The 23,769-nt window shown below is 40.4% G+C and overlaps 2 protein-coding genes and 1 pseudogene across 2 annotated transcripts; all 3 read left to right on the top strand.

Annotated features, from left to right (window-relative positions):
- Positions 1 to 4,452: 4,452 nt before the first annotated feature.
- On the top strand, positions 4,453 to 5,384 carry LOC149099477 (uncharacterized; annotated as a pseudogene).
- Positions 5,385 to 5,422: 38 nt separating this feature from the next.
- LOC149099478 (uncharacterized) lies at positions 5,423 to 6,916 on the top strand. The gene has a single exon (XM_089276844.1). The coding sequence runs from the start codon at positions 5,423 to 5,425 to the stop codon at positions 6,914 to 6,916; it is 1,494 nt and encodes a 497-aa protein (XP_089132970.1).
- Positions 6,917 to 7,183: 267 nt separating this feature from the next.
- On the top strand, positions 7,184 to 10,170 carry LOC149099479 (uncharacterized). The gene is made up of 2 exons (XM_089276845.1): positions 7,184 to 8,898; positions 9,252 to 10,170. Exons 1-2 carry the CDS (start codon positions 7,184 to 7,186, stop codon positions 10,168 to 10,170), a joined length of 2,634 nt encoding a protein of 877 aa, XP_089132971.1.
- The last annotated feature ends 13,599 nt before the right edge of the window (positions 10,171 to 23,769 follow it).

The following is a 23,769-nucleotide window of genomic DNA, read 5'->3' on the forward strand; positions in this document are numbered from 1 at the left end:
CCACCAGTATCAGCTGAACGAGAGTAACAGAAATCACGATGACTGAAGCCGATTCTTGAAGCCGTTAAAGGTCCTGACGTTCAGTCGTGAAAAACACAAGTTTGAAGATTTTTGGGCTCTTTACAAGTCTAGTAGACGAGTCAGCAGAGCCAGTGAATTTGAAAATGGCAAGACTATGACAATGCCTGACGGGGAATGCATTGGAAGCCGTCCGTGGTCTAGGAGTCTCAGCTCTAGAATACGAAGAAGCCAAAGAAATATTAAAAACAAAATATGGCGGCGTGTGCCAGCTTCTGCGAGCCTACATGGATCAACTAGAACAGATGCCATTAATCAGAAGTAAAGATATTCACGCTCTGGAGAGGTTTGCAGACCTTGTGCGGATCACAGTGGTAAAACTACAGGCGGAAGGAAAAGACGGAGAGCTAGGTGACGGAACTCTTCATAGTCTACTAGTAAAGAAGTTGCCTGATTGTCAGCTAGAGAATTACAGCTGCTGGTTAAAGTCCCTATCATCTTGACTTAATATCTTTCTTTTTCCAAAGGAGATTTATAAAATAAACAAAAAAAAGCAGCGAAATAGGATTTGGAGTTAATCCCAATTTTTAAAAGCCAATCGAGATCATGGCTCTTGGAGTAAAAAACGCACCATATGGGGACTGGCACTAGTAAGTTGTGACGTCAACCCGGTATCTTGGCGATAACACGCAACAAAACACAACAAAGAAATATAGTGAGTTACGCATGTTCTTCGGCTTTTCGGTCTTCTTCTTCCAAAATGTTAGACAGCGACTCCAATTCCGAAAGGAGCTACGATTCTGATGATTCAGAGTACAATTTTATCCCTGGCCACATCAACATTGGCAATATGGAAGTCGAAGACGATGAAAATTTAGGCAAAGAGCAAGTTTCCCAGCGAGACCCAGACAACTACAAACCCTATGGGGACAAGCCGATAGCAACTGAAGAGTGGCTTTCAGAATACAAAAAAAGGCAAGAAACGCAAGTTGAGTTCGAGCAAAAGCTCCAGGATTGTTACGATGGGAAACAACTCGTAAATTCGTGGTGGGTCAGACCTAGAGTGCAGTGTTTCTTGTATTGTTTGTTGTTTTTTACATCAATTAGTCAAGGCTTACTAACCGCTGGTTCCTCTACAGGTGCAAATGTGGTGCATGTAGTGCGGAGAATCTGCAGAACCCAAACGAATTCCAGTGCTGCGTGGAAATAGAAGAGTGCGTGGAGTGTCTATCTAGTGAAATGGTAATTGAAGAAGTAAGCACAAAGCCGAACTGTGTTAGGCAGCATCCCAGATTCAGCCAAGTTTGCCTGCAAAAGTGGAGTTTGCGGTTGGCTGCTGATAAATACAAGACAAGAAACAAGACGAAGTATCGTCAGACTGGAACGGAAAACAGGTAAATAAAAACTGTTTTCTTAATTTGCCTGTTTGCACTCACTGAGACTAACACACTATTCTGATTGTGAAAATATTGAAGTTAGTATGTTGTCCAAATTCTTGCACACTGCACTTTTTGCATGTTTGTTGGCTCGTGTTTCTTTAAAACCTTTTTAGTCGACTTCTAGTTGTTACAAATTCTCCACTAAGATATACCTCATTATAATTATGTTGATCACATCAATTTTACTTCCAGATCGTTATATCAAAGAATTCGTTATATCGAGGGTCGTTATATCGAGGTTCTATTCCATACATTTTACTGTAACTTTGGCCAGGACATAGAATATCGTTCGTTATATTGAGGACTTCGTTAAATAGAGGTTCGTTAAATCGAGGTTCCACTGTGCTAGGATCAATGCTATCGAAGTCATCGAGAGTAGTGATAAATTAATAAAGATGGTAATGAAATGTGAAGGTGAATTAATCAACATGACACGAGCGTGGGACAAAGACCGTCCCATGCTCGTGTCATGTTGATTAATTCACCTTCACATTTCATTACCGAGCTTAAAATTCACCATTTTTATTAATTTATCAAAAGGATAGCTTGGTTAAATTGTTTTATTTTCGAACATCTACATAATTTGATTGCCTTGTACACGAAAGATGCGTGGCACTCTAGCATGGCAACTTAAAAAAAAACTTCAGCGATGGAGCTCCCGGTGGTTGATTGGCACCTGTCAATCAAGACAGTAAGCCGACCGCCCAGCTTCAGACGCTTAAAGGTCACGATCACATGGTGAAACTTGGGTGAAACACGCTGTGTTTTACTTTCTTCCTTAAGTCGTCGATAAAATTAAACGGAGCATAAAAGAGAAGTCATGGACTTCAGAAGGTCGCTATTTGTGTGTGGTTTGACTTGGGATTCAATACCAACTGTTGATAGCCTGAAGGAATACTTCACGTATAAGTACATGTATTTCGTTTATTTCTTTGTATCAATGCTTAGGCTTGAACGTGGAAGGGGCTGGAAGCTGGGCATAGCTGCAGATTTGTCCTTGATATATTTGACCATTGTAGTGGTCGTATAAGACACCAGTAAAAAAGTAAGACTGTTTGGTAAAAAAACAGTCACCTTGCAAGCATCTTGACTTAAAGTGTCCATAGTTGATCGCTACTGAGATATTCTGACTGATAAGAGAACAATGTTCCAATCAATTTCAAAAAACCCTTTATAGTCAGGGAAGGGCCGGGGGGGGGGGGGGAAATTGGGTGGGGGTATGCAGCCTGCTTCCCAAAATCCTTGCCCTATTCATGACCAAAATCTGCGATTTCCCCTAACCTATTTATGACCTGACCAAAAACTGGATACCCTATTTATGACCTGATCATTTAATCGATACCTTGTTTCAGACTTGCCTTACAATTAGTCAACTAGTTCAGACCGATGTTAAGGCATTGTGAAGGGCTTAGGTTCATGTTCTTATCGATAATGATGAAAAAGTAGATTCTTATAAAAAGCAACATACCCATTCAAGACTACCTCGGAACTTTTTCTGAGTCAATGTAATATTACACAGACTAATCACGCACGTCATTCTTTCATCGGGTGAAGAGATATTACCATTTTGCACAATAATTCCACTTCATTCTGCCACTCAAGGCTGTTCTTTTTATATGGAAACAGAAAAAATAGGCCATCAGATTTTTAGAACAAAATTTAACCAAAAAGATTGGAATTTTTTTTAACTTTCTTTAATTGTATTAAAAATCCATTTTCTGTACAGGGAATGGCTCACTTCTCAACAGAAGAGTTAACTTGGAGACAGCAGATGCCAGTGGAAATTGGGTGCGATGGTTCGTGAGAACCATCATCACCTTCAATAAAAACAACATGGAATACACGATACCCTTCGATGGTTTCGACGACTCGCACAATATCGTGGTGCAAGAAGATGAAATTCCTTCGGAAGACATCGAAGTTTTATTATAAACGGCAAAATAAAATATATCATATGTGTGTGGACTGAGAAAGATTACTCATCTCAATCTTTATTAGTGCTCTCCATTTTCAAAGTACATGCAATGCAATGATCCCTATTTCTATAACCTCCTGGTAACTAATAAAAGCCAAATGTCATGTCTCTTGCATTTGGTTCACTCGAACAATGTAACCTTGCCCCCGATTTCCTGAAACCTCAATTACTCTAAACACTCCTAAACTCTTACAAATCAGTGGCTCCTAATCTTCAAATTTAATTGTCTTCTTTGAACTTAATCCCAATTTAAAAAAATACATCAATTTTAATTAATCAAAATTAAGGCATATTTCATGTAAATTTGCCCCTGAATTGGCCTCAATTTACTATTGGAAGAAATGTTTTTTTTTTGTCGTTTACAGTATTGAGTACACCTGCAATATACTAGCAAACAAATTGGGTGAAAATTCCATTTCTTTTCTGCCAGTTTGTCATTTAGTATTCAATATACTAGTAAAACAATCGGGTGTGTTAGAGACAGTTTGCCTTACCGTGCCCCTCTGTACCCCCCTTGGGCGGGTCACATGATTTCTGCGACCATGTGCTCTTAGCAGTTTGATATGCGTTGTTTTGTGTGTAGGCGGAAAGTTTGCTTTTACCTTCGCCTTTTACTTTCTCGATGTTGACATCTTGATTAGGCCTGAAGATGCCCAAAAATATGTAAGTGGTCGCTCATTTGTATTGTTTTTTTTGTAATTCAATATTTGTTTGAGTCGCAAGCTTTACATTTGTAACTTTCAGCTGTACCGAACCAATGGAAGGACGAGTAACAGAATAAACATCTTCAGTGTGCAATTTGTTTGTGGATTTCTTCAACATCGAACGTACAGATATTTGTCGGAAACTCTGGATTGAAGTCCTCGATTGTTGCCACGCAAAAGGGTCGCTGGTTGAAGTTCGTATTCTTGTGTGCTGCATCGGATTACATTTTGCATGTTTGGAGTTTGAAAACTGAGTCTGTCATCGACGTTTGTGGTTTGGCTGTTTGTCGTGCCTGGTTTGAGTTCTGCCAGCGAAATGTACCGTGGAATTGGCGAACGAAGGAGCCTGTCTGAGGAGAATCTTTGTGTCAGTGCTCAGCCTCGAAGGAACAATGTAACTTTGGATTTACATGCTGTCAATTTGGAGAAAGTGGCGGTCCTGAGAAAACAACATGGCGGCTACGCGTCAAATCTGACAAGGAAGCAGGATGAGTTAAAATCTTTGTTGGACAGTGGAGCGAGTGTTGATCACGTCCAGAAAGGGTGAGAATGGCTCTTAAGGATTTATTTGACTTTAATGTTAAATTAATTCAGTGGCTGGAAAAGGCTGGTATGCCAGAAGAGGTTCCCAGTGCCCAATTGTACTATGTCGAGGCTGAAAACAATTGTGGTGAAGTGTTGAAATTAGCAGATCACCGCGTGAGTGTGTCATGTGGGTTAAATCTCTCAAATGGTCGGTTAGAAGATGAACTTAACCCAGACGATAGTATCAGTCAGACAACTAGGAGTACAAAGAAGTCCTCTTCAACAACCGCGTCCAGTGCGCGGTTGAAGGCCGCGGCTAGAAAGGCGGCGTTGATGGCGCGTGCACAGGTCCTGAAAGATGGTTTGGAGCTCAAACAAAAACAGTTACAATTGCAATATGACCAAGAGCAGTTGAACTTAAGAGCTAAGATTTCAGAGGTTGAAGCTGAGGAGAGAGTTTATCAGATGTTTGAGGAGAGAGATGGATTGAGTGATCGCATCAGTGCTGTAAGAAGTTCAGTTGAGAAATCGCCTTTAAGTCCAAACGCAGCAGAGTGGCCAGCATGTATGTCAGGCAATTTGAAGAACGCAGTGTCTGATGCACGAACTCGAGGAGCCAGTGTTGAAGTAAAGAAGATGACTAGTGAGCAAGTTAAATGTGCTAATGTTGAAGGGACTCCCCTGCACAAGGCAAAAAACAGCATGTCGGTCCAAATTCCATAGCTTGTGATGAGCCACGCCTCCTTCAGATGATTAACATTATGCAGTTGCCGAAGGCTGAGCTTATGACTTTCAATGGGGACCCATTAGAGTTCTGGATGTTCATGCGTAGTTTTGATAATAGCATTGGAAGTGCTGCTATAGATGATAGCGCAAAGTTGAACAGGCTTTTTCAGTATTGTAAAGGAGAAGCCCTCAAAGTCATCAAGTGCTGTGCCGTCATGAGTCCTTCAGCGGGATATGCAAAAGCAAGAGCGCTGCTGAAAGAGAGGTTTGGAGATGACTACAAAATCTCTGAAATGTGGGTTAAGAAAGTCACCGAGGGACCTATTGTGAGACATGGTGAAGGGCACTGCCTTCAGGAACTGGCGGATAATCTTAGAAGTTGTAAGGGGACTTTAGAAGCCATCAGCAAACTTGAAGAAATTGACACTCGCAGCAGTATGGTCAAGATTTTTGTAAGACTGCCACAGTCGCTTCAGAGTCGATGGAGGAAATTAGTTGTTAAGACCTTGGAAGCAACAGACAGATACCCCTCAATTGTCAAGTTGACACATTTTGTCTCGGAAGCTGCTCGGGAGGCCACTGATCCTGTGTTCGGAGTCTCAGAAAGCAAGTCTAAGGATTCCAGTGGAAGAAGCCCGCGAAGGCCAGGAAGAACCATAGGATCTAGTTTTGGAGTGCAAGGCCATGAGGACCAGCAAAGCCCAGAAAGTCAGGGAAACATCAATGATCCCAAGAATAAGAACGCTAAGACTACAAGGCATGTTTGTCGGCTGTGTAAGGGGGATCATGTCTTGAGTGTTTGTTCCCGGTTTAAAGCTATGTTGCCTGGGGAAAGACTAAGTTTTGTTTGCGGTAAGAAACTCTGCTTCTGTTGTTTTGATGGTAGACACATTGTGAAGCAGTGCAGAGCGGGCATTATATGTGGTGTAGAAGGATGTACTATGAAGCACTCTAAACTGTTGCACCAATCCTTTGGACGATCTGGAAAGGAGGACCCTGGCGAACAGCAGGCAAAGCCTAATCCTGGAACTAGTAGTCAACAAGTTGAAAGCCACACCCATGCATGCAGCTCACCAAAACAAGGGGAGATCAAGTTAGCGCTACCCATTGTTCCCGTGAAGGTGAGAGCCAAGGGTCAAACAGTTTATTATTACACACATGCCTTGCTTGATTCAGGGAGTACCAAGACCTTTTGCTCCGAGGCCTTGATTGAGAAACTTGGGGTGAAAGGCCAACAGGCGAATCTTTCCCTAACTACTGTCAACAGTAGAGAAAATGCCAATGTGGAAGTGGTGGCTCTAGAAGTAGCAGCGGCTAAGAGTGGGATGGGGAAAACCAGTGTTATCCAGCTGCCAAAGGTGTACGCCCTGCCCAATCTACCTACCTTGGAGAGTTGTACAGCCTCAGCTAGCGGCGCCATTAAGTGGCCTCATCTCAGAGATCTTCGCCTCCCTCAAGTTGACAAATCGGGCGTTTCTATTTTGATAGGCCAAGACGTTCCTGAAGCTCTTTGGTCCCTAGAGCTGTGAAAGGGGGAAGAAGGACAACCTTATGCCACCAGGACTCGCTTAGGGTGGTCCCTTAATGGTCCCTTGGAACCTGAACGCCTGATTGAAGAGTCCGCCCTTTGCAATCTTGCTCGTGCCGATGAGAGTCTGGATGCGCAGGTGGAGCAGTTTTGGAAGATTCAAACAAGTGAAGCCTTGGCAAACAGTCTGCCACAGTTTTCAGTCGAAGATAAGAGAGCTGTTGACATATGGGAACAGTCGGCGGAGGTAGTTGAGGGACATTATCAGATGGATATCCCCTTCAAGTCCAAGCTCCCTAATTTGCCTGATAATCGAAGTGTTGCTGAAAGGAGGCTTGAGTCGTTGGCGCATCGGTTCCAGAAAGACCCCGAGTTACACGCCAAGTACAAGGGCGGAATTCAAGAACTTCTTGACAAGGGTTATGCAGAGAAAGTGCTTGACGGGGAAATAGGTGCGACGCCTGGACAGACTTGGTACCTTCCCCACCACAATGTTGTCAATGAAAACAAACCCGAGAAGTTGCGAATTGTATTTGACTGTGCAGTGACCTTTGACCTGTGGTGGAAGAATGGTGAGATTAGTGGTGAGGTAGAAGTCTACAGGATGTGTGTGCATCTGTTTGGAGGAGTGTGGAGTCCGAGTTGCACTAGTTTTGCTCTGAGGCGCATGGCGGATGATCACAGAATGGATTTCCCTGAAGAGACAATCCAAGCTGTGCTGAAGAACTTTTATGCTGATGATTGCCTGAAGTCTGTTGGTACTACTGAGGAGGCCATCAACATTGTACTTAGCTTATGCAAGTTGCTTGCGCTTGTGGGCTTTCGACTGACAAAGTGGATCAGTAATGACCGAAGAGTACTGGAGGCTATTCCTGTAGAAGAGAGAGCGAAGGGAGTCAAGAACCTCGATCTTGACCGCAGTTCTCTTCCTGTTGAGAGGGCCTTAGGGATTCACTCGAACACTGACACTGATCAATTTGGCATTCAGATCAAGAGTAAGCAGAGAGAGTTCACCCGTAGAGGGCTTCTGAGTATAGTTAGTTCTGTTTACGACCCTTTGGGACTGGTGTGCCCGTTTGTTCTTCGTGCTAAGGTGATCTTCCAAGACGAGTGTAAGTCCGGCAAGGAATGGGATGATCCACTGAGCCCAGAGAATCAGGTGCGGTGGAATAAGTGGTTGGAGGAGCTCCCACTATTGAATCAGTTCAAGGTTGAGCGTTGTTTGGTGCCTGCCAGTTTCGGAAAGCCGTTGAAATGTGAATTACATCATTTCTGTGATGCTTCTATGTCAGCCTACGGTTCTGTTTCGTATCTCCGCGCAGTGAACGCAGAGGGAAGAATTCACTGCTCCCTGTTGTTGGGGAAGTCCAGATTGGCCCCGATTAGGCAGATGACCATACCAAGGCTTGAACTGTCTGCTGCCGTGATTGCCGTGAGAATGGATCGAATGCTATCCCGTGAACTCTCTTTGGAGATTCAAGACTCCGTATTCTGGACTGACAGTATGATTGTTCTTCAATATATCTACAGTTGCAGTAAGAGGTTCCAAACTTTTGTGGCGAACCGGTTGTCTGTCATTCATGATGGTTCACTGCCGAGACAGTGGAGGAAGGTTGGCACAAAGGAAAACCCCACTGATGATGCCTCCAGAGGTTTGAACGGGTTTGATATGATTTCTAGTGATCGTTGGAAGCGAGGTCCAGAATTCCTTTGGCAAGATGAGACTGCCTGGCCCACCAATCCAGCTGTGCCAGAAATTGCTTGTGAAGATGAGGAAGTAAAGAATCAAGTCAAGTGTTGCGTTTCAAATGTGCAATATCATGCTGGGGATAGGGGGAGACATGGCATGCCCAGAGTGGATAAAGAACAAGAATCAGAAGACCCCATGATCCGTTTTATAGAGTTACTCTTGCTGGCATCGTCTGAAAAGGAGTGTGGCTTGGTTACTTCGCTGCAGGGATTGGCTGAGAGCAAAGACGAGAAGTAAGGAAAGGCCACCTTCAGTAATCGCTGATCCTCTGGACCCACTAGAGCTGCAAGCTGCAGAAACAGCTATCATTTAAGTCTGTTCAGCACAAGCACTTCAAAGGAGAAGTGGGGGTTCTTAAATCAAGAAAGCCTGTTGTGAAGAGCCCGATCTATATTCTAGAACCGTTTCTGGATGAAGAAGGGATACTCTGAGTAGGAGGCCGTCTGAAAAATGCACCCCTGCCCGAGAAAGCTCGGCATCCCATTATTTTGCCAAAGAATCATCATGTATCAAGGCTTGTTGCGAGACGAGCTCATGAGTTTCAGAGTGGGCATTCTGGTAAGGAGTACGTACTCTCCCTCATCAGGCAGAAGTTTTGGATCGTGGGGGCCAGACCACTGGTGAAGCGGGTCCTGAGGGAATGCGTACTGTGTAAGAGGCTCAAAGGAAAGCCAGGAGTTCAGCAGATGGCAGATCTACCTGCCGAAAGAGTCACGCCAGACAACCCCCTGTTTTCCTATGTTGGTGTGGACTGTTTTGACCCTTTGGTGGTGAAGAGGGGCCGGAGTCAACTGAAACGTTACGGCTGCTTATTCACATGCCTAACTATGCGAGCTATACACATAGAAAAGCTCGACAGTCTTGAAGCTGATTCATTCATCAATGCTTTAGTGAGATTTTGCGCCAGGAGAGGCATACCAGAGAAGATTAGGTCGGACAATGGCACTAATTTCGTTGGAGGGGAAAAGGAATTGCGTGAGGCAATGCGGAGCTGGAAAGAAGATAGCAAGGCGAAAGCTCATTTTCTGCAGAAGGAGATCAAGTGGGAGTTTAATCCCCCGGAAGCTTCCCATATGGGTGGGATATGGGAGAGACAGATCAGAACGGTCAGAAAAGTGCTGAATGTCATCCTCAGGGAACAGATCGTAGATGAACACTTGTCCACCCTATTCTGCGAGGTGGAGTCGATCGTGAATGGAAGACCATTGACAGTTCTATCTGATGACGCGAATGATGAAACTCCCCTGACACCAAATCATTTGCTACTTCTTCGTGGAGGACCTCGTCTGCTTCCCGGCTGGTTTGACCAGAGTGACATCTATGGAAGGCGTTGGAGACATGTTCAGTTCCTCTCTGACCAGTTTTGGAAGCGCTGGGTCCGTGAGTATTTACCCACTTTGCAGTTGCGTCACAAGTGGTTGTGGCCAAAGAGAAATTTGCAGGATGGAGATGTGGTCTTGATCAGGGACGAGAACACCCCCCGGAAGAATTGGCCTTTGGGATGAATAATTCAGACTTTCCCCGGAAAGGACGGATTAGTCAGACCGGCCCGAGTGAAGACCAGCTGGTCGATCCTGACCAGGCCTGTAACTAAGTTGTGCCTTTTGGAGTCTACAGGTGGCGAGATGTGAACCTGTATGCGTTATGCGATACACTATATACCAGACTTGTCTTAAGCAGGAGTACTTACTAGAAAACTGGACTGTCGATCGTTAAAACACTGAACTGTAGAATTCTCGGTAAACGCTCGGTGCTTACCTTTTCGCGTTTAAGGGGCCGGGATGTTAGAGACAGTTTGCCTTACCGTGCCCCTCTGTACCCCCCTTGGGCGGGTCACGTGATTTCTGCGACCATGTGCTCTTAGCAGTTTGATATGCGTTGTTTTGTGTGTAGGCGGAAAGTTTGCTTTTACCTTCGCCTTTTACTTTCTCAATGTTGACATCTTGATTAGGCCTGAAGATGCCCAAAAATATGTAAGTGGTCGCTCATTTGTATTGTTTTTTTTGTAATTCAATATTTGTTTGAGTCGCAAGCTTTACATTTGTAACTTTCAGCTGTACCGAACCGACGGAAGGACGAGTAACAGAATAAACATCTTCAGTGTGCAATTTGTTTGTGGATTTCTTCAACAGGGTGAAAAAGCCCATTTCTTTTCTGCCAGTTTGTCATTTACTGCTATTGAATATACATCTAATATACTAGTAAAACAATCAGGCGAAAAAGCCCATTTCTTTTCTGCCAGTTTGTCATTTACTAGTTTTGAATACACATCTAATGTACTAGTAAAACAATTGGGCAAAAAAGTCCATTTCTTTTCTGCCAGTTTGTCATTTATTAGTATTGAATATACATGTAATATACTAGTAAACAGATCGGGCGAAAAGCTGCATTTCCTTTTTTGCAAGTTTACAATTTACTAGTATAGGATTGAATTATCTTTTTGCAGTTAACAAAATTGTCACTGTTAAAGTTTTTTGCAAATAATTTTTTTATTGGTACTAGTAAAGCTTTTCAAAAACTTTGCACATATCTGATTACCTCAAAAATACTGTTAACTTTAAAAACCTAAAATTCCCAAAGAAAGGTAATCAAATGAAAGAAACATGACAGAAAGTTCAATAACAATAAAGTTTCATTCAAGATGAGGCAAAAAAATGTTGACATGCTTTGCTGCATGACAGCATGTTCAAATTAATTCTTTACGCTAAAGCGAAAGCTTCAGTTTTTGTTGGCCGTGGCTTTAGTAGTCGTTCAAGAATTAGAATTAAACTTCGAAGTAATACTGTGCATTACCACTTTTGTTTTCTAAAGACCAGGAAGCTGTTTTAAATCTGCGATATGTATTCAAAACCCACTTGAAAGCGCAACAACTTTATAAACACAAGGTTGTATTTGAATAAGAAGCGATTTTTCTGAGCGTTTAACTATAAAAATTGCGATAAAATATTTCTAAGCATATTAAGAAAGTTAAAAAATTTTTGTTTAAAAAACGACGACATTTCGACATTGAGCTAATGTCATTATCAAGTCAAAATGATAGTTGATAAAAAATGTATAAATAGTCAGTAAAACAATAGTTCAATGGATGTGCTAAAATGTTTAAAATTAAACAAAGAGTTTCGCACAGATGGAGTCAGTTTGCGTGTTCAAGCTTGGATTCTGTTCCTTTATGCAAAGCATCTCATAGACGAGGCTATCAAATTTCCCTTGGCACTTTTGGAGAATTCAAAACTGGCTTTCGTTGAGGAGGCTTATGTCCCTGTGGGCTTCCAAAAGGTGTTTTCCAATCGCCGAGTTTTTATGTTGAGCAATACGTTGGTGGAGGTGTCGGGCTGTGTAAAAAACACAAAATGTGAAAATTTGTTTGAATTACGAGGCCTCATATTCATGAAAGTTTTAATTTTTACTAAACTATGTGCATGTTAAAAGAACTACCGGCTAACTTGTCCTTGTCCTTCAGCTGGCAGTATTTTGTGCCAGTCTGAACCCACCCAAGCCACCTTGCTTTCAGAGAAGTTGATGCCAAACTGTTCCTGGAGCTTTTTGCCAAGCTTTGGTGCTGCGAGTTTGTCATTCTTCTCCATTTCAGCATCAATCAAGTTCAATACTTCTGGCATGACAGTTTCATTTGGACAACCTGGTAGAGGGAACAGTCATTCAATAAATTTTAACAGGAAAAACATAACTAGCCAATTAGGCATGAATACAATTCCAATACATTTTAAAAAGCCAATAAGTATCAAGAAATTTGGATCCACCATTAACAATGAAAAAATTTAAATACTCAGCAGTCAATCAATGACAAGGAATTTGGATCTGTTTCTAAACAAAGGACCTGTTACAAGCGCTACAAAAGCACCCTACCACTTTAAAAACACCATAGTAATTTGATTACTCTGACAATCACCACGTGCATCATTATCAGCAAAACACCTTTGTTGAAATGGCCACCAGAAAATTATGTCGCAAGGCACAATTACCTTTAAAGGCACTGTTTTATTTCCCTGAAGAGGGTAAGACTTGCATTGCTCCTACATGCTTAATTTTGGAAAAGAAAGCAGCTGCAGTTTGCATGGATGTCACTGTTAACTGGCAGGGGGAGTATGTTCCTGCTAAAATTGTTGGACTGAGTGGTAAGTACAGATGTAATAATTGTGTTAACTTATGTTAAGCTTATCAACTAACCTTCGTGAAATGTCGTTGAACTCACAGCAACTTTTGTAACCAACAGTGATTAGTGTCTAAGGAAATGCAGGTGCTGTGTCCGCAGACAAATGGAAAACGTCAGCTTGGTTTTCAGTCACCACCAACAAACTCATCACCAAGAGAAGTCTCTTTGCCACCAAACATTAAAAGAAAGATAACCTAGAGCAAAGTAGTCTTGTATTTGGCTGTTCAGGTGACTACAATGTCAATCAATTCGTAAGTTTGTTAGCTTGTCTGTGCGCAAATTTTGATCTCAACGTGTTGTCAGTGACGTGATACGATTTGTGTTCCGTTGTCTAACAAGCTATGTGAGTTACACAACTAAACAAAGTAGAATGATTTCAGTTTGTCATTAGATCACTAGTAATTTAGTGGCAAGAAGACTTTGCTTGGTGTCAAGTTCGTTCATGGGAGACTTCCTGGTGGTGAGGTAACCAGTAAATGTCAGCTTTTGACCAAATTCGCTACAGCAGTAAAATTTACCTCTATCAAGTTCAAGTTGATAATCAAAGAAATTCCAAAGGGGAGGGGGTCTTTTAAAAAGACAAAGACTTCAAAGGGAAATTATGAACCTACACTGAAAATTCATTGCCAGAAATTTGGAACAAGATGGCAGCTGCGCATGCGCATCATTTTCGTTAATGGTGCTTAAAGTACTCGATAATGTATGGGGAAAACAACCTTTTTTGAAAATATATCATTTTTGATGCAATGGATCCCTTGTGCGCTACTCGAAACATATTCAAAGTGGACTAGCCAAGTTATTGATGAGGAAAAGAGGTAACAAATTCAACACCAACCTTCTTCCCCGGGGCATATAATCCTGTAGTCAATTTCTGCCCTTTTTCCCCATACATTTTCCCAAAATTCCCTCAGAGATCATCTTGATATACCAAAAATGCAAGGAGATCCTAATGGAGAATCCAAGGTGCACAGATCGGAATGAGTTGTACGATGCCTACTTTAGCCCTGTCACTCGTAGTAGGTTGATTGTTCTAAGCCAAAGTTCTTCCAAGAGCCATTGAGTTTTATCTAAAAAGCAGTGCAACCATTTTTAAAGTCCTCCTTGTTTACGTGTTCATCAACAACACTGCAAAAGTCAATAGGAAAGTGATTTTCACTGCCACATTTCTTGTTTTCAAAATCCCCTGGTGTTTCTCGGGATAGCTAGGTCTCAGGCTACGCTCGTATAGATTCTTCATTGACCAATTCATGTGGCAAATTTCTTCACAACATCCAGTTGAAAGTAGGGTTTAAAATGGCTGATTTGCTGAGCAAATACAACAGGCAAGAAATTGAATAGCAGTTGAAGCTAAGTTCTGAGTTTCCTTTAGAATATGTTTGACAAGAAGCAGCCTCACAGTATGACTTTTTGTGCTGTGTGGAGATTCCTTGGCCTCTCATACGAGAGTGGAGTAAGCTTCTTGAAGTCATTTCCGGTACAGAAATCAACTACGTAGACCTACTTAATGCAACTGTCATGAATGGATGGTTCACGTTGACGCATGACAATGAACGTATGAACAAGCTGCTTTGAAAAAAGTCGAGTGCAATGAAGATTTCATACAAGAAGACCTCGGGAAGAAAGAGAAAGGAATTGGACAGCAAAACATATAGCCTCTGTGTTAGAAGGGGAGAGCATAAGTCAGTTGAATTATCGAAGTCTGAAGTTTTGGACAGCTACAAAGAGATCGAATTGGCAAAAAACACAGTGACTTAGCAAATGAGAAAAAAATGTATGAAGAAATGAAGAAAGAAATCAACAAACTAGAAGAGGAGGTAACAGACCTTACAGATGTCAACAAAGAGCTGATTGATCACATCGAGGCCTTAAAACAAAAAGGATCCTTAAAGTGCCAAGGAAAGATGGTGACTGAAGTGGGCACAAAACAAAAGGGGAGAAAGCTCTGCCATCTAAAAATAAAGTTCAGTGTGCTCTCTTGTTTTGTAAAAGCTTTAGACTTGAAATAACTCAAGTAAAACTGTAGGATGAAAAGGAGGTGCCCACACTTTTTACTGGGAACCCACCCCTACAGATGGAGATTATCAAAATCTACATAAAGAGGACAAGAACAAACTTGAACAAGTATTGTTTTTATTAGACAAATGCGGTGTGGGTGATGAAGTGTATCATGAGCTCACAATGATTACAGAAGAGCTACCCAAATCATATTTAGAAAAAGAGTTACAAGGTAACCTAAACAAAACATACCATATAGAACAAAGATGAGAAATATCATGGAGCAAAATTAAACTTCACTGCTACACTTGAGGAACACATCAAGGAGCTTCTTAGCAAACCAGAGCTACAAGATACCTGCATTGAAAGAAAACTTAGTGGAGATGGTGCAAGAATGTCAAGAACTACAAATTTCATGATGTTCTCATTTGCTCTTCTGCAAGCAAAAGAAAGCATCATGTCTTCAAAAAGCAACAGAACTGTTGCAATAATCAATGGTCCAGAAAAATATGAAACTATGAAGACCTCTCTAAAACACTTTTTCAAAGAAGTCAATGAACTCATAGAGAAAGGTCAAATAACAGTTGATGGCAAGGATGCCAGCATAAACTTCTTCCTGGGTAGAGATATGAAATTCCTACTTATGGTAATGGGCACGAACTCAGCAACTGCTGACTATGCTTGTGTTTGGTGCAAAGTACACAAAGATAATAGGACAATCACATGACTTTTGGAGGGCATATAGTTTATTTGTGGCCTGAGTAGCATCATTTGCGCCCGAGCGCAAAGCGCAAGGGCGCAAATGATGCTACGAGGGACACAAATAAACTATATGACCGACAAAAGTCATGCGATTATCGTTATTATCAATACACAAGGCCAAATCGTACAAATTCATTTAATAAGAAAAAAATGTTTAACAGAGATGTAGCATGAAACTATGGTATGGAAAGTTGTTGCTACAATACGAACAGCTAAACAAGAGCCAAATAAAATTCCTTTTTGTTTACAATAAAATGTCAAATATAATCTAGTTTTAAAAAGATCGGTAACAATGATTAGCAAAAAGACAGTTTACATTTAAAAAAATGATAGTCTTCCCGTTCACAGGCAATGGACTCAGACTGTCTTTGCTAATTTCATCAAATAAGTTACAGCTTTTAGTCGCTATCATCGCTCTCGATTATTCGGCGGCGTTTGCGGGTTGATGGCGACGGTTCTTCATACTTTCCGTGATAAATGTTCATTGTTCCAATCTGAATATGTTGGGTGCAATTTTGGTGCGGCTGTGCCAAGGAAATAAATTGGTTTTGGAGAAGAGACTGTGGGTTTAAGTTTGAGATAGGACCGGCTGACGGGCCCACGACATTTTGCCTTGTGATTCCTGAAGCTTCTTGCTGAACAGCGAGTTGTGGCTGAAATGTGTCACTTCAAATCTTTGAACACTCTCTTTTTTGTGCACTTGTTGTCTTGCTGATGTAGTGGGAAAGGCTCCGTTCATCTTTGTGCTTTGTGATTGCACAGATTTTCCTTGCGTCCACACCGCGCTGGAACAAAGAAGTGACAGTCGATGCACGAATGCAGTGATTCGTGTACCACTCCGATAACTCTCCTTTGATGGAAATCCTTTCCATCATCTTGCTGATAGTATTTTTTCCCATAGGCTCATTTCTGTACCAGTGTCGGGTGCTTGCAAAGTTTACATTCTTGGTGGTAGCTTTGCTTGGAGTCTGAAACAGTGCCTTACAGTCGGGATGAGTCTTGCCGAGGTAAAATTCAAACGCAGCCACTGGATCAAGTGCAGTTGAAGTTTCGTACATACGAACATCCGAGTATGACTGCTCAGACTGTTTAGCGCCTCCTTGGTAATTTTTAGTTTGTTCAGTAAGTTTTTCGGTGATGTAACAGGCTCCAGTGTCATCAGTTTTTATTTCAAATGACTGCCTTGTAAGCTCCCGCCATCCCTCTCTGCCGCGGCGAGCAAAATGAAAACACAACGAAAACCAAATAAACTCAACTAACTTCTCCGCATCTTTCCAAACGCCGTCCGTGTTCTGCCCTTCCATGAAGTATCGATTCAATTTCTGCATGTCTCCTGACTGAATGGATGATTTGTGTTTTGGTTTCGCATTGTTTTCTTTCGTAAATAGCTTGGCCTTCGCTTCAAACATTTTGTTGGCAGACATAAATTCGCTGTCTTGCAAAATGTTTATGTTTCGGCTGAGTGGAGCACAGGTTAGATGGCGATGAATGGCCGCTCTAATTCCAGTCAATGCACTTGGAGTTAATGCTTGGCCTTTCTCTGTTTTCACTTCAGCGAAGAACTTTCGCAGAATTTCACTCAAGTCCGTTGCACTTACTGTTTTGAGATCCACTGTAATTTTTCTTTTCTCACACCATTTCTCAAACTTTTTTACTCCCCACTCAGTTGCTCTCTTGGTGTTTTTCGCTTGAGCTTTTTGCTCAATCTCATCCAGTTGCTCGTTGTCTAAGTCCGAGTTTTGACTAGAAAAAAGCTGAAAATTTGGGAGTTCTTCCATTTTAAAATGAAATTTCCAAACAGCAAACGTTCACTACGCAAGCTGTTCGCACCTGAATGGTTTTCCCGCGTCAATAAACATAACCTGATTGGTTAATATTCATCGGATGATGAACTGAGAACCAATCAGCTGCAGGGCCGTTAATACATTAACGGCCCGCTAGGAGTCATTTGCGGCCCGCAAAGCACGTGTTTTCAAGAGGGCGGTTTTCAATTTGGCCGCGTATATTGATAATAATAGATGATATACTACCAACCTTTCTAACTATTATTACCAACAACCCCTAGAGAGGAAATCAAGAAGCTCTGTAAATGGAAGGAAAACAATTATGGGTGCATTAATGAGCCTCTCCTAAACATTGCATTGAGAAATGTAATTGCAGATGAGCTTCATTTGCTATTACGAACTACACACAAGCTTTTAAAGAATGTAATTGATGAAGTTCTTGAAAGGGATGCAGTAGAGGATTTTAACAAAAAAATGGGCAACACCCAAAGAAGTACATCTCACAAAGCTGGTTAATTGCATCAATTCTCTCAGCATTTCCTTTACTGTTTGAAATAATAAAAAGTTTGCTTGGCTCTCAGAAAAAGCAATTCCTTAAAGGACTGCCTTCTAAAATGAATCAGTTCCTCTCTACCCGACAACTCTTTGGTTGATGGTATGCCATCGCCAAACATTAGCCGGGAGGTGAGATCAAAGGAGATGGAGGTCCGTTTAGACCAAAACTTCATGGCAAGAGTGCCAGAGAAACTTATCAGGTACTCTAAGGAGTTGGTTCTTCACAAGAGAGTTGTGGAACAGGAAGAGACTATTTCTGAATTGATCAATGTTTTGCGCTAAACTATTGAGCAGTAAAACAACAATGAAACAAAAATGTCCTAAAAGCAATGATCAGTGGTAACATTTTATACTGAGAGATGGGGACTGGGGAAGCCCAGCTGTAAGTACTTTAATTCATTCTGATCTCTTTCCTCTGATTGGATACCGATGATGTCATCATCCCATCATGCTTTGGGATAGCCTCCCTATAGTCATACTTTGAACCCAAGTCAGTCAGTCTTCGACATGGTGGCAGACCATGTGGACTTATGTTGTTTGTGGGCAGGACACTGTAAGTATCTGTTTATCAATTTTTGTATTGATATTTACTCATGCACAGTATGGGGCACGAGTTAAGCATTGGGCTCCATTTCTCCGTTTTGGTGTCACATTTGTGGATACAAATTTATGCATGCATACAGTAACCACGGTCTTTGGAGCTCCGTCTGCCATATTGGATTCTTCAAGGTGCTGTTTTTTCACAAACGTTGTGCTTTTTCCCCAATTTGATACAGTGTGAAAGTACCTATGAGTACTTTAGTTTGTTGTTAAGATTCTGAACTGGCATGTGAGCTATGTGAACAGCAAGAAAGTGTTTCTGGAGAGATAAGCCATCGTTTATGTCAATCGTCATCTGACAATATGACAAGTCTCAAATTTATTAGGGTTTTGGAGATTCAAGTACATATTACGAAGAATCATTTATTAAGAACGTGCTCTGTATACTTAATCTTTTGGTAAAAAAATGCTTCCTGTTCTTGTAAATGGACGTATTCAACTAAATGGACAGGTAATAGGCCACATTCAATATACCGTATATCAATATTCTAGCATGTCTCTGAGGATTTCAGGACAAAATTTTCAAGTTTCTTTTGGCCCTCAAATCCCAAAAGATACTTGGTTACAAAGAGATTATTTTAGAAGAAAGATACTGAACTTTTTACCAAGATTATTGGAAACTTCTGTGTGACTGTTTTAAATATCTTCTCAAAAGAAATCATTTCTAACAACACCAAATGTAGAAAATGAATTTTGAAGTAATATATGAAACACTTGAAAGTGCTGGTGAATAAAACTGATGATGAAATTTTACCTGTGTTTTACCTTACAATTCCTCTGAACTTTGAAATTTACTTGCTCGAGTTCCCAGGAAAAAGTGTTTTTGGTGTTATTTCAGACAACTGTTTATATCTTTAGCTTTTAGAAAATTTGAAAGGACTGTAATTTACTTAAAGTTATTCTGGTACAAGGTTTGTGTCCATTAAAACCTGAAATTGCTTGAATCAAGAAGAATGGTAAGTCTAGTACAGCTTGTATTTTGTATCAATTATTGAAACCTATTACATTTTAAGCAACATGTGTAAAGATATATATAATAATATTTTAATTCTCGAAAATATGGCATTATATGATATAACTTACAAAAAACACCAGGTGCCTACTGAGGAGTACTGTTATTTTATCAAGTTTCAAGTATACTTTAAAATCAAATTACAAGTATAATAAAAATAAGGCAAAGTTGATATTTGTTGCAATGGCCCAGTACTGGAATATATTCCTAACAACCAACATAAACAAGTCTAACACTTAACAAAAAATGCCTAAAGAGATTTAGTGCGGAATTGCTACGAAAAAAAGATATTTCACGCAATTCGCAATTATGATCGTTTGTTAATTCTCTATCTATAATTTTTTGACTTGGTTTGCTTTGCTATTCGCCTGACAATATCCCTGTAATAAAGATGGCATATTGCGCTACAGCATTTATCTTCTCTCTTGCATCTTAATTATCTATATCTTAGATCTATGATGTACTTTTTTCAAATTAGCATCTCTCCCATATTATTTCTAGTTCTCAGATGGCAACATTTTCAAATTGCTTCTCTGACTATGTGCGCATTGCATATCTATTTTATATCACTTGTACTCTCTTGTGCATGAGTAAAGGCCACTTGGAGCCTCTTTTTTAACAAAAAGATGGTAGTCACGCTTTTCGGTGTGACAAGGATCACGCCTCTCAAAACCATAGGCTTATGGGCCCAGTGTGATTCTCCCTCCCTGCCATCTTGGATTAGGGTTAGCACTGCCATCTTTCGTGGGTGCCACCATCTTAATTTCTTAATTCCACTCCTGATTGGCTTTTGAACACTTCAAAATCAACAACGTTGCAAATTTAGTCATGTGGTTGAAATCCGGCTCTCTGATTGATCAATAGCCATTTTAGTGAGATGCTAATGACATGTACTGTGCTCTGATTGGTTAGGGACAAAATAAGCCAGTATTACTACTCAGTCAAGGATAAACCTTTTTCGTTCACTCCGAAGAAAGAGATCAAGGTACCAGACACCCCGAGTGACACCTTACATGCACATCATACCATATCACATTCCATTTTTCATCAAAAAGCATGGATGCTTCAAGAAATTTTCTGGGTAAGGCGTTGAGGAGAATAATGATGGTGCAAAAAGGATACTATTTAAAAAATCAAACAAATGGGAAGCTGCAAAGGACATTTTAAATACTGAGAGCACACAGTGGGAGCTACGACATCATGAAAGAGAGAAGGCAACTTACACAAAATGAAATGTTGAGTACTGGGAAGCTGGCATACGCCAAAAAAGGAAAGAATAGCAGCTAATGTCAGCACCCAGTAGCAGCTTAGACAAGGAAATGTGTGAGGAAAGCCCCACTGAAGACTACAGCAAAATGACCCTTCAGCAGCTAAGGGAAATCATCAAAGAAAGATGCTTGAAAGTGAAAAACCTAAGTAAATTAAATCAAAGAGCTCTGTGAGTAAACTCGTGAGTTGAACAAGCAAATTAAAATATTTTCTGGATTATGTTTAATATTATCTGATTTAGGGAATATCGTGGTTGATTTTCATATTCGGAGTATGAGCAGTAGTTCAGTGTTTGCTAATAAGGTACAAAGAAACGAAGTAACATTTGGATAAGAAGGCATTACAATTGAAACAATCATGCTATTACATTTGGCAAGGGTGGACGATGTCATGCGTTTTAAACATCTATCATTTTTGTTTCTGGTTCACCAAGAAATAGTTGGCAGTAAATGTGGGTGAAAAGTGAACATTGGAAATATTGAAAAATCAAGGCAATACTGTCTTAATGAAAACATTAATCATTCTCTCTTTATCAAATGAGATAAACAGACACGAGTTTTGAGTTTTGTTGCAAAATGGCACTTTCAGGTTCTGCTTATAAGGACTTACATGGACACATTTATGACATTTTCAATGGCAGTTTCCGATGTAAAGATTTCGTGAAATGTAAAGTCTAGGCGACATTTTCATTTCAAGTTGCGACAAGGCGACGAGGAAACAAGGGTTATTTTCCTTTGTCAAGAGAAATTAGAGAAAATTAAGCAAAAAGAGAGGAACAGACTTCCAGCGCATGTAACCAATGTAGGCATACCGATGGTGAAGAATATAGAATGAACAAGTTGCCTAGAATATCACTCTGAAAACACACCATGAATGTTTTCAGAGTGATTAACACCCTTTTCAAATTTCTCCGGTGTAGTGTGGACGGGGCATGAGTGTTTGCAGTTACAGAGTAGCCATTCAAAGTTAATGCTTACATAGACGAAAACATCCTGCATGAATGCCTCCTGGTAGACTTGCCGCAAGTAGACTTCTACTTCTGTAAAATGACGTTGACTTGTTCCGCTTACTCGGAGTCAAATTTAAAATTTGTATAATTTTTGGCAGGAAACATGGGTATGACGTAATGATTCACAGCCTACCCCTAATTCCCTGGAGTTTTTTGAAGTATTTCAGAGCAAACGTAAGCAGAAAAATAAACCATATGCCCAGTAACTACAGCCATGTATAAGATCAGATTTTAAGACATTGTTTATTTAAAGTTGAACAAATGGCAGGCCAAAAAGAACTCAACTTGTGGTGTATTACAATTGATGAGAAAACAAGAAATTATTTTTTTTCTTTGCCGTGCGACAAAAGCCGAGAGAATTGAACATGCAAAAATGAGTTAATTATTGACTTTGGAGGACAAACCAAAACTGAAAGCAACACAATTTTGATTCTTTTACTATAGCAGATAACATTTGAGAAAACACCGGAAAATAACGGCGAAAAGACAAATCTAAAGTACAATTCAAAAACAAGAAATCAGATAATTTCTTTGCGTGCGACAAATAATGCAGCGCAGTGAAAGGAAGATGAAAGTTGTAAATAAAAAAGGTGACAAAAACAAGCCAATTATTTTGAGACAAATCGTATTTCAACTGTGCTAAATTAGTGCCCACTTAGTTCTTTTCTTAGGAGTTTTATAGTAGCTGAATCAAACTAAAAAAAAGTATTTGAACGAAGCGAATAAACTAAACAAACACGGCCGCGGAGGTCACCGTCATTAAATATGCAGAAATCCACGGTACAAAAATACTGTTAACTTTAAAAACCTAAAATTCCCAAAGAAAGGTAACCAAATGAAAGAAACATGACAGAAAGTTTAATAACAATAAAGTTTCATTCAAGATGAGGCAAAAAAAACTATCTAAAAGCAAAAAATGTTCAAAATTTTGCAGACGTGCTTCACTGCGTGACAGCATGTTCAAATTAGTTCTTTATGTTAAAGCAAAAGCTTGAGTTTTCATCAGCCGTGGCTTTAGTAGTTGTTCAAGAATTAGAATTAAACTTTGAAGTGATACTGTGCATTACCACTTTTGTTTTCTACAGTCCAGGAAGCTGCTGTAAACCCATGATCTGTATTCAAAACCAACTTGAAAGCGTAACAACTTTATAAACACAAGGTTGTATTTAGCTTCAAAAGCATCCTTAATTTCCGTGTCAGAACTTTCTGGCCTCAAAACTATAGCTTTGACTCCTTTCTCGTTCAGGCTGGACACCTGGTCTTCCATCAAGGAAATCAAAGGAAAAATAACAAGACAAACTGTCTTGACAACTTCTCTCTGCCTATGTTCAAAAAAGTCCAACACAAATGGCCTAATCTGGAATGTTAAAGTCTCTTCAGATCCAGTCGGTGATCGCGACGACTAATGTATCGTTCAACTACTACGTTGATTCACCAAGCTTCTTCTTGTGTACTTCAACGACTTCCGTTTCTGTAAAATCCATATGAAGTCCGCATCCAGTGAGAACTTGTGCTGCTAATCGATTTTACGATCCTCAATGTTCTCATTTTTGGTGGCCGAGTCTTCTTTAATTTATTTCTTTTAATTTAGATCTTTAAAACAGCTTATTTTAATTAAAGATGAAAAGCAATTTAAAAGTAAGCCACGAGCGTACTTCATTTGCATAATGTTTCCAGCCCATCGAACGAGCGACACATTTTCCCACAACTCACGATAACTTGTGTTGCGCATGCGCAATTCGCGAGTTAAAAGGAGTTTCTTACAATTTTTGAAAAATCCTAACTTAACTTCAGAGAAAGGTTAATTCTTATGCATGGCCCACAAGTACTACAACTGTAGTAATTAATAACAAATTTGATTGATATCTTCTCCATGTGTGTTCTTGGCATCTCCACTATTTTGTCACCAACTTTTTGATAGCTTTTGGGTGATGACGTGAGGTATTT

The sequence above is a fragment of the Orbicella faveolata genome, unplaced genomic scaffold (genome assembly GCF_042242905.1).
Source record: "Orbicella faveolata isolate gen_17 unplaced genomic scaffold, um_ofav_v1 contig_46, whole genome shotgun sequence".
NCBI lineage: Eukaryota > Metazoa > Cnidaria > Anthozoa > Scleractinia > Merulinidae > Orbicella > Orbicella faveolata.